This window comes from Vigna unguiculata, chromosome 3 (genome assembly GCF_004118075.2).
Source record: "Vigna unguiculata cultivar IT97K-499-35 chromosome 3, ASM411807v1, whole genome shotgun sequence".
NCBI lineage: Eukaryota > Viridiplantae > Streptophyta > Magnoliopsida > Fabales > Fabaceae > Vigna > Vigna unguiculata.
Window position 1 is genome coordinate 46,731,595 of NC_040281.1, and position 11,715 is coordinate 46,743,309.

The following is an 11,715-nucleotide window of genomic DNA, read 5'->3' on the forward strand; positions in this document are numbered from 1 at the left end:
AAAATAAAAACCAACTTGATGGACGTTGGTATAAAAAGGAATTGGGGTTCTGTCTCTGGCCATAAGGTTCTTTTCACTGTAACCCATCAAGTACGTGTGAGAAGAGAAAGAAAGGCAAAGAGATAGATTGGGAAACGGTGGTTGAAGAGCACACAAGATTATAAATTGAAGAACGCATATTCACAAGATCTCTCATAGATCAAGGTTAGTGCTCTATTATGATTTATCGTGTGAGAATTATAAATCTTAAAGATCCTTAATTAAGTTTTACAATAATTCCACTCAAAATATAAGATCACCCATTTTGGTTGCTTTCTTTATTGCTTTTGTAGTTGTAAGAATTCTCTTTATAGGTGGACCTTTATCATTTCTTCAATTTTTAGTTGTTTGAGTTTGTTATTGTAAATGAAGACATCTTTCTTGATTTTTTGATTTTTATGTATAAAGATTTGGACGATCCTATTTTTCCCTTTTCGATTCATATTTGTTATTTGTTATCGTTGATTTATAAATTTTGAAGATGGTTTATCTTATCTAATTTCACACTTAACAATCATCTCAACTTAATCATAACATCTTGTATATAAACGTTCGAGGGGTCGTGTTATATGTATAATTGAAAGTTTATTTGTAAATTGGAGATGCTCTGTGTGCCTTGTAAATTTTCTTTCCAAACAATAATATCATCCACTAAATTTTACATATAGTATACAAATACATTTACATTTTATTCTTGCTTTTCAAGTCACTGAATTTCAACATCTTTCAATCATATTCTTCTGTTAAAAATAGACTGACAATACATGTTTATATTCTAAAAGACATCATTTCAAAACAAAAAATAGTGATACGATTGATATTTATGAAAGATGGGAGAAATCAATATAACTAAGTATTACAATTTAAAAAACTTAATATACAATTATGGAAACTATTTTATTAAATAATGTGATCCATTTAATGGACAATCGGAGGGCTAAATTAGCGACTCTGAATTAAATTGCCAACAATGTGAGATTGACTGGGGTCTTAAATTATCGTAAATCCAAACAAACTTATCCAGCAAGTTACACTAATTAAAACTGATATTTTATTTTTGTTTTACTGTTAGACAAACTAAAAGGATAAAGGAATAAATAAAGGAAAGAAAAGTAAAAGAAAAAAAAGGAGATTTTTTAATTAAAAAAAAAAATGAGACGAGGGTTTGAAAATTGCGTCTTAGGCATCAGCCTTTTTTCCCTGCAACTTTTATTTGCAATTTAATGGCCCTAAGGCCCTTCCATTACAACTTCTCGCGCGATAGATTGCTTCTTCTCCTCCGCTCTTCTCTTTCCCATTCCTTTCCCTCTCCTCCTATCCGCTCTCCCAACTTCCCCATAACTTTTCCACCCGCCTCCTCCTTCCGCCACTTCGCCGCCGCTCCTCTCGCGCGCTATCCGCCGCCGCCGCCCCTCGACGCCATGGCGCAGAAATTCGGAAAGTCCACGCGCCGCCCCGGCGCCTCATCCAAGGCCAGGGTTTACGCGGACGTCAACGTTGTTCGCCCTAAGGAATATTGGGACTACGAGTCCCTAAACGTCCAGTGGGGGTAAAAGATGCTCCTTCCTCTTCTTGTCTTCCTTCGATCTTGAAATTCCTGTAGCTTCCTTTTTTTTTGTCTTCTTTTATTTTATTTTGGATAACATAAATTGTCTTTCTATCTTTTCCAAAGTGAAAGGGAATTTAGGGTTGTTATTGTTGTGACTCTTTTACAGGGAGCAAGATGATTACGAGGTGGTGAGGAAGGTCGGTAGGGGGAAATACAGTGAGGTGTTCGAAGGCGTTCACTGCACTGATGGTGAGAAATGTATCATTAAGATTCTGAAACCCGTGAAGAAGAAGAAGGTGAGTTATGTTTGGGCGTTGTCGTTTTATTCTGTGAACTTTTTGGATTTCGTTTCTGTGTTTTTGGTTGTGGTTACTTTTCAATTTGAGTTTAGTAAATGAATGTGGTTTTATGCATGTGCTATAATAATCATAGGCAAGTCATGTTGGTGGTTGAGGTGGTTGGTGATATATTATTGGGGAAAGCATACAATAGAAGAGTTGTAGGCATATGTTGTTTTTGTAGTTGAAACGTTTCACCTCCCAGAGTTAACATGTTGCATATATATGTATATATATTATGATTATTATTGTATTTGGTAAGATGGAAACTTGTGATTTTATTTTTCTGGGGTTCAGGTAAAATATGTAATCACTTTTGAAAGGATATGCATAAATGGATGTTTAGACAGGATTACAAAAATATCAGTCACATCCCATGTGAAATTGGTTATCGGAGTTGGAAGAAGTTATATCTGTTTTCACACCAATTTCTTTATGGATCTCATTCTCATTTGTATTGTCTTTGGGGCTTTGTTTTAAAACATGTCCACCTCCCCTCTTCATTTGCTCTGGGTTCTGACAAACCTGGAAATCTCTATTCGTGTCTCTATTCAATTTTTTCTTTGTTGTGATCTTCATACTCACCCCCACTTGTTTATATTAATTCTACCATCTTTTATTTATCGTGATCATATGTTTATTGTATGACTTTTGAATCTTAATTTTGCATAATCTTTGTCTTTACTTTTGGATAGTTCTTAAGTTTGAACATTTATACATGTGCAGTACAAAGGAATAATCTTGCATATAGTATAGTACATAGTTTTTTACATAACATTCATCCCATTATCCACTACCTCACTAGCAATTTTTGTGTTTATTTCTCTACGCACATATTTGGGATTGAGACTACAATTCTATCCTAGGAATTGAAATTGACTAAAAGTATCAAACGTGATAAAAAAAATTGATGTGGAAAAAGAACAGCAAGGTTGTAAACCTTTCAAGCAGAACTTCAAGGAAAGACAAAGTGAATCTGTCTTTATTATTGAATGTGAATTTCGTGCTAGTGGCCATAGTGCTACATAGTAGTTCCAGTTATTTCCTTCCATTTGGTTACTTGGAATAAAAATGCTCCGGTAGGAGAGGTGTTCTTTAGTTTTTTATTTCTTCTTAACTAAAATATTTGGCACTCATCCTCTGTTTATTTACATGTAACTTTGACAATGCTTCTGGTTCTGAATGCAGATCAAGAGGGAAATCAAAATATTACAGAATCTTTGTGGAGGGCCTAATATTGTAAAGTTGCTTGACATTGTTAGAGATCAGCAGTCAAAGACCCCAAGTCTTATATTTGAATATGTCAATAACACTGATTTTAAAGTGCTCTATCAAACATTGTCAGACTATGATATTCGATATTACATTTTTGAACTTCTGAAGGCAAGTTTTATACTCTGTCGTTAATTAACTAAAAACATGAAATTGCCACATCTATTACTTTTTTTTTGATCCATACATTGTGTTGGAGACAAGATAGACTGGATGCTTCATAACAAGGTTAAATGTTAATGATTTTTGTGATCTTGTTGCATTAGATTTAGTAACAAAAATTTCAGTCGTTTTCTGTACAGATTTGGTGAATGCTTTCTGTCTTTGGTTTAGTTTCAGATGAACTGTGCATAATGAGGAATAACTTTTAGAGTTACTCTTCAAGTAACTTGATCCCTCTTCTCTCTCTCTCTCACTATATATATATATATATATATATATATATATATATATATATATATATATATAACTCATGCTATTGGTATCTTAAAAGCAAAGCATAGTTTAATTCCACTACCTGCTATATTGATTTTGGGGTCAGTTTCTTCATGCTGCTATTTGACAACCATGCCTTAAACCTTTCTAGAACTCTGAAACAAATTTTAGTGATTATATGGTAATGGTATTGTTGATACTTTCTGCCATTCAATGAAATAATCTTTGATGAAAAATCCACATGTCACCTGATTATGGAATTGTTTTACTGAAGTAGCAAACTATATAGTCTTACATTGAAAGTTGAAATTGCAAATAATATTTGCAAAACATAATGTATCTGTATCAATAATATGCCTGTGTGTTGTGTAGGTTTCTTTATTGTCATATTACTTACACTTTCCCTTATATGGTGTGTGTATTGTCACTATTGTGTTGCTTTGTTCAGTTTGTTACCAATATTCTGTATTAGATTACATTATCAATCATACGATGTAAATTGTTTGTGGCTATCAATATGAAAGCAATTGTTTTTTTGAAATTTCCTTCAGGCACTGGATTATTGCCATTCACAAGGAATCATGCATCGGGATGTGAAACCACATAATGTAATGATTGATCATGAGCAGCGTAAGCTTCGCCTTATAGATTGGGGACTTGCAGAATTCTATCATCCTGGAAAAGAGTATAATGTTCGTGTGGCTTCAAGGTAGATATACTATTATTCTATTTTAAGGTTGGGGGGATGTTTGTGGGAAGATTCATAGTTTTGGTGGGTTGGTAAGATGTTCGTTGAGCCTTTGGATGAAGCCTGGTTAAACATCAGGCAGGGGGGGCGGGGGGGTTGGAGTGGGGAAAGGGGTATAGTGTCTATTTGTGGGCTTTTAACTTGTGTTGCATGCTGCTCAACTCAAGTATTCAACCAACTAAACCATCGTAGGAGGGTTACATATGCTTTTGCAAATGATTTATAAATTCACCAAGTAATTGCTGAAGAAACATTTCCATACTCATTGCACTGGTATGGCTTTTCTTTTGGGTTTTGTAATTACTTCTTCCATTTGCCTTTAGGCTTGGTTACATGAACTAAACCCATGAAGGCAAAATTTAGGGTTAGAACGTTATGAGGGCTTTCTTTTTGTTTAAATGGTCATTTGGTAAGCAAAATTTGTTTGTAGCTAATAATGTGCGGGCTTTGGAAATTTAATGTCCAAAATCAATGCATAAGTTGGTAAATTATGAACAGCAATTTCCCTCCATGAACATCTTTTAGCCATTGGGTGATGAAAAATTTGGTGTACTGCAGAACAAGTGGGGGTGTCATTAGCTTGTTTATGCTTATGGTAAAAATGTTTATTATAAAAGGAAAAAAAGAATGATAAATTTGGTGTACTGCAGAACAGTTTTTATTTTCATTTGTTATCGATCAACATTTTTTCTGCTTTAAGCTTTGATTTTCTTGTGCAGATATTTCAAAGGTCCCGAGCTTCTTGTCGATCTTCAAGACTATGATTACTCTCTAGATTTGTGGAGTCTTGGTTGTATGTTTGCTGGGATGGTAAATGGTGCACTTTCCTTCAAATACAGTGTTATATTATTCAGTGTTTAGCTTCATTGTGAGATAAACCTTAGAATCTTTAGCTACTGCACGATGGATCAATTTCTTCTTTTGAAGTCTTAATACAGGTTGAAATATCCTCCCCTGCTTGATTCAGGCTTGTGTTTTTACATTGTTCAGATATTTCGTAAGGAGCCATTCTTTTATGGACATGATAACTATGATCAACTGGTCAAAATAGCTAAGGTAAGCCTGGGACGTTTACCCAAATTTGAGTCAGATTGTTGTGTTTGGGTGATTACCCATTACTGTTTTGCTCCTGCCATGTTGATTATTTTTTGTAATCATACATTTCATTCCAGAGATATTTTGTGTTTCAAGCTTGCATTCGTCATATTTAAATGATTTCTCTTCTAATCAGGTAGACAGCATACAATGTAACCTAGGGATGTTAACCCATATCTCATTCAACTTTTTTGTTCTTCAAAATGCCATGATTTATTGCAAGTAAATCCTTATTGTGGAGTGCCAAAACCACTTGAAACACTACCAAAACACCATAATACTGTCCTTAGTGTCAACCTGTTGTCAGAGCAGGTTAATTCTCAATTAAATGTGGGTATTTCATCCTGTTTCTGCACCGGATTGTTCACTCAACCGCGTCCATTGTTGTTTCTTGGACATTTGCCAGGACACTATAAGCTCCAGCCTGTGTGAAAGCCATGTACCCTCTTCCCATTGACAAATCCAACTAGTGCACTACCTTTCTGTTAGTTTTGTTGCATTCTTAGTCCATTCCAAGTCTCAGCTTATTTATTTCCTTGATTTGAGCAGTGCTTGACCGTGGAAGTATAGTAGTGGTGTGACTGACATTTGTTTTTGCAGTTCTTCTGTTCATTTTTCATATTCCCATGGCATCTGACAAGAATCAGAAATATCACTTCTTTTGTTCTCCTTGGTGACATCAATCACCTCTGTGAAATTTACAAGTGTTGCCTTAATTGACATTCAACTGTTGAAGTTTGGGTCATTGACAAAAGTTCCATTTCCTACTTGGTGTCTTATTTTTCTATTACCGATCTTTTGCAGAACCGTGTTATTTTTACTTAATTTTTATCAAGGTCTGAGAAAACAGTCTGAAATCTAAAGTAGATTTAGAAACTGAAAAAGTTGTCTATGCTTAGTACATGGCTACAGCATGGTGTAGAAACAACTTAAAAGAGGTGATGGGGAATTTGATTGGTAATCTTTTGCTCCTCTTGCAATAGGTGCTTGGGACAGATGAATTAAGTGCATATTTGGATAAGTATCGAATAGAGTTGGACCCACATCTTGCGGCACTAATTGGGAGGTTTGTTTGTATGCTTTAATAGTTTTAGTTTATGTCGCTTTCGTTGTATAAAATTATTGTTTTGACTAAGACGACATCCGAAATATTGTGACAGGCATAGCCGTAAGCCTTGGGCAAAGTTTATTAATGTAGACAATCATCACTTGGCTGTTCCTGAGGTAGTATGCATTGTAATTATTTATTTAAATGTACTTCTATTATCATTGTTTCTCATTCTAAATTTATACTATTTTTTTAAAAGGCTGTTGACTTTGTTGACAAGTTATTACGTTATGATCACCAAGAACGTCCCACTGCAAAAGAAGCCATGGTAAGAGCTCGATCTTTTTAGTATTGTTATTCTTGACGTGTTTGCCCGAACCTAGACTTGCATTTGGGGCTTTCAGGATTCTGATGTGATTTTGCTTTGGATAATGCCTTTATCGGAATGTTGTTTTTAAATTTTATACAAAAAACTGTTGGGAAATTTCTGCTTAGTAGATGACTTCCCTGCTATTCGATGGTTCCAAGTTATTTATGGTGCTTAAGTTATCATACCTTGAGTTGGATTGTAATTCTTGATGCCTTAGATGATTTGTAGTTAGGGCCTTGATTTTTATGTTTGTTTCCCTTTTAAACCTATTTGTTTTGGTAACAAATTCTCTAATAAAGAGTATTAAATGAACAGCTTAAGAATTTAATATATTAGGAACTTGGTACAAAATTTTATTAGACAAATTGTATTTGTATTTTTCTGAGATTGTATAGTAAGGTACAACCCAAGTATTTGTTATTATTAACTTCTGTAAAATGTTTGGTAAAGAAAATATTTATTGGTATGCAGGCCCATCCATACTTCAATCCAGTGAGAAATGCAGAAAGTAGTAGAACTCGTACGCACTGAGTTGTTGGTGCTTGTTGTGATATGGTGTTCGTTCTTGGAAGGGGGGCCTTCAACAGATATCTGAACTGTTATTTCTGGTGGAACTTGCTTTTAGGAGCTTCGGTCCTTGTTCTGTTGTAAAACTCAGTTTGATCGGTTCTCTGCCTAATCGTCTTAATTCTGGATTTCAAATTATTTTTTGGGTGGAAAATTCAGTTCTAAAAAAATTATTTGATTGTGTGCCAAATGTCTCGATTCAGTTTCTGAAAAATTAAACGCGTTTTTTTTAATACTAAATAAACTCGACTATTAAATCAATTTTTACTGTTATCGGTTCATTTCTAGCGTTGGCACTGTATAAGTAGGAATATTTACACTCGCATTGAGCATATTGAAAACTGCAGTTGTAAGGGGATATGGCTATTTTTGGCTTCTATTGGTCGTAAGATAGATTCGATTTAACTCGGGAAACGTCTTCCTGCACTTCTATATGTTGAATGTAGTATCATTTGTCTTATGACAGGTTAAATGGTTTGGGTTCTAATTCAATGGTGCTTGAGTTTGTCTTACATTATTAAGCAAAGAGTTGTTTTTTGATTAATGGTTATAATTTTTGATTTAGTGGTAAGCGTTCAATTTTAACAATTGGTATTAGAGTTAGGTTACGGGTTTGGTTCTCAATAGACTCTTGTTAAGGGGAAGATTGTTGTAAGTTGTACAATTGTTTTGCGATTTAAGAAAAAGATTGTTGCAGGTTGTATAATTGTTCTGTAGCGAAAGTCAGGTGGGTTGGGTCACAATTGAATGGTGTTTTGTGTTATAAAGTAAAAGAGTTGTGTCCTAACTAATGGTTATAACTTTTGGTTTAAAAAAATTGTATTCTGGTTATAGTTTTTGGCCTAGCACTCCATGTTAACAATATAGGTCAGATGAAAATGAAAAGACATTGGATTGTACATTCTATTTTGGGTTATGCGTTCTATTTCTGAATTGTGTATTCGTAACTTAAAATGAAAAGAAGGTAAAATTTAAAATTTTAAATAGTGTGCTTGAAGAGGCTGCCTTCAACGTTTTTTTAATGTTAAGAGTTGGAAAAATAGACCTCTGATGTGATGGGCTTGTACAAGTATTTTTGAAAAATAGATTGGGTTTTGTCGAAAAAAAATGGGGTTTAAATAGATCGGGTTAATTACAAATTTGTTAGGCCAAAAAAATGGGGGTTTAAAAAGATTAACAAAAGGTATCATTTTTACTTTCAAGATTAACTAATGCAACTTCGAATGTCTATGAAAAAAAATATGGAGTATTTTCAAATCTTATAAATCCTTAAAATCATTCCAAAATTTTGAAATTTTATAATATCAATCCATTAAAATTTGGATACCAAAATTCCATTCCTAGTTCTCTAAGAAAAAAATATGAATTATTATATTCCGAATCCTAAATTTACAAAACAAAGAAATGAAAAAGAATCAAGAAATAATAGTGGGTTAGTAAATCCATGTAAGCCATCTGATCCATTGGCTCAATACTTGAATATTAGAGTGAAGAATGACAACAATCATTGATTTGAAATAATGTAGTTGATTCTGTAATGGGATTATTGTGTCGCCAAAAATGTCCTTGTGTACACATCGTTTTCTGCACAAACGCTAGTGGTTATATGTATATCCCGAATTCTTGATTTCATCCAAATAACTGAAAGTGTGTTTGAAAAGGGTAGTTTTGATGTAATGTTAACGTTGTTACGTAGGAATGTTGAAGCTTCTTACGCAACTCAATTACACTTTTCCATTCCAATCTCATCCTTTTCCGCAAATGCGCTACAACAGATACTCCACCACCTTCTTCATCGTCCTTCCCTTATTTCTTTTTCGCTAAACACAACTCTACTCTTTATTATGTTTCATCATGTTATTTTCCTCATAACATACAATGTTATTTTAATTAAAAGTGCAAAGCTTTCACGGTTTTACTATGATTAGTATTGCAGGGGTAAATTGTGATTATTCTCCCAAATCATGTAAAGTATGGTTATTCTCCAGCATGTCCCTTTTCTCCCTCTGGATTATCCTGTTACAGAATACCACTCTTCTCAAGCATTATAGTCTTTAAATCTAATGATTAGATTATACATGTTTTCTACCCACTTTATATTGCTTGAAAAGAGCGTGCGTGTAATCTCCATCACTAAGGATATGGAAGTGAAGTGTCACATAGTAACTGGAGACAAGGCCAAGACATAAATCCCGGAATCTTCGTGTATATGGCACATTTCGCATATAATCCAATATCATCGAACAACTTTGTGGGCTCCATTCAACTCCCATTATAAATATGCATTACAATTTTTTTTTTTAAGATTTGATTTCCTCTTTTAATCAAACATGAAAAATGGATTCGCCGTTAGATAATAAAATATATGATTAAATATGTTTTTGACCCTTTGACCATTAATTTTGTGAAAATTAAAATTAGTTTTTTCTAAAAAAAATTTGGATTAATTTAGTCTTTCATATTGAGACGCGTAAATTTAGTTATTTTATCTAAATTTTTTCAAGTTTATTTGACGTTTTAAACATGTTTTTCAGCTTTGATGTCTAAATGTGTTAAACAAGATAAACAACTCAAATATTATGATGAAACGCGTTTAAAACGTTAAATAAACTAAACAAAATTTGATTAAAATGATTAAATTCACGCATTTATAAAATTGAACCAAATTTGATGAAAGTTTCAAAAAATGTTTAATTCTATTTTTCACTTAGACCAAAAATATAATTAATCCTAATAAAATATGTGTCATTCTGATATTTTCTTCCTTTTAATATATTTTTTATCGTGTTATTTATCATATGCTATACATCTTTTTATCTTTTGCTTGTTTAATTGTAAAGGATAACTTATTGTACCAATAACATTTTTTTTCCCACAAAATCATGATACGAACGCTTTTCTTTTCTGGTGTTCAAACCATTCACGTAGAATTAAATATGAAGCAATGTGCATATGATGATGAACCACTCAACTTTTTCCACTTTCCCCCTTCTTTTAAAATGGCGACATTTTGAGTTTAGCCACTGAGTGATGAAAAACTTGGAGAAGAGAAAAGATGCCTAATATTGTACTGTGCAATAGTAGTCCCACCCAAACATAAAAGAATCTCATAATACGCGACGAATTAACAAAAGTTATAAGACACATCGAAGTTTAAAAATAGGACACTTGGATGCATGAGTAATATTTTAAGATATATGATATACCATATGCGCCAAGTGATGATGATTATGGTTTTTTTTAGATGATAAATAAGAGTTTTGTTACCCTAAAACCCCTTTTAATGTATTATTATTGTGAGTACACTAGAAAGAGATGCCTAGTGGGTATTTAGTTCCATGCTCTCATATCACCAAAGTGGGTTAAGAATGGATTCTCTAGTTTATTTGATTTTATAGCCAAACCAATGTGCTTAATCTTTTTCCTTTCAATAATCATTGCATTCTACTTCGACTAATAGCATTATTATTATGTATACAAATGAATGTAATGAATCATGACGGCCTCATGCATGTATGTGGGTGGATGATATCATGTGATTATTATTATTATTATTATACATAGGGTGTGACATGATGAGATGGTAGGTAGGTCTTGTGTGATTATTAGTTATTATTTATTGTTTTGTTTTTGAGGTACAATTGTGAATTTGTTCTTACCCCGCATGAATCCGACCAATACTTTCTGTTTCAGTAGTATTGTCTTCTTCTACAATCGAGGATGAATGTAGCAAAATGGATTCATGGACATTATGGGTGTGTTTGGCAAAAAAGATGGTAAATTCACTCATGAGTTGACTTGACATCCACGTCGCGGTCTTATCAGAATGGGTTTCAAACGCTTGATTTGATATAACACAAAAGCATTTTTTGTTCACTTCTACCGCATCATAATTTTCAACCTAAGCTATATATCTCCATATTTTCATCATCAATTACCGTAAACCCTATTTATATCAAATGAGTTTTTGAAATCATGCTATATTAATAATATATAATAATGTGATGTTTATTTATGTTATTGATGTCGATATCTTGCGAGTGCATATTATAAATATATATTCGTTTTACATACACTTAACATTATAATTATATCTTGACACTCAACAAATTTTTACATACACTTAATATTTTTTTTTTACAAATAGAAAGTTAATTTTTTTAATAACTAAAATACTTCTAAAAGCAAGTAATACCAAAAAATGATTTTCCTTTTTGTTTAATGATAATGTAACTTATTTTCATTTATTTCATG

At 33.0% G+C, this 11,715-nt stretch overlaps 1 protein-coding gene across 1 annotated transcript; it reads left to right on the forward strand.

Annotated features, from left to right (window-relative positions):
- The first annotated feature begins 1,244 nt into the window (after nucleotides 1-1,244).
- Nucleotides 1,245-7,722, forward strand: LOC114178615 (casein kinase II subunit alpha-like). The gene is made up of 10 exons (XM_028064623.1): nucleotides 1,245-1,588; nucleotides 1,755-1,884; nucleotides 3,115-3,309; nucleotides 4,185-4,342; nucleotides 5,101-5,191; nucleotides 5,372-5,437; nucleotides 6,460-6,542; nucleotides 6,637-6,700; nucleotides 6,784-6,852; nucleotides 7,366-7,722. Exons 1-10 carry the CDS (start codon nucleotides 1,263-1,265, stop codon nucleotides 7,423-7,425), a joined length of 1,242 nt encoding a protein of 413 aa, XP_027920424.1. The 5' UTR covers nucleotides 1,245-1,262; the 3' UTR covers nucleotides 7,426-7,722.
- The last annotated feature ends 3,993 nt before the right edge of the window (nucleotides 7,723-11,715 follow it).

Coding starts and splice junctions, on each gene's coding strand:
- LOC114178615 (XM_028064623.1), top strand. CDS start 1,263: ATGGCCCTAAGGCCCTTCCATTACAACTTCTCGCGCGATAGATTGCTT. Junction 4,343..5,100: donor AATGTTCGTGTGGCTTCAAG/GTAGATATACTA, acceptor TTTCTTGTGCAG/ATATTTCAAAGGTCCCGAGC. Junction 6,543..6,636: donor CTTGCGGCACTAATTGGGAG/GTTTGTTTGTAT, acceptor ATATTGTGACAG/GCATAGCCGTAAGCCTTGGG.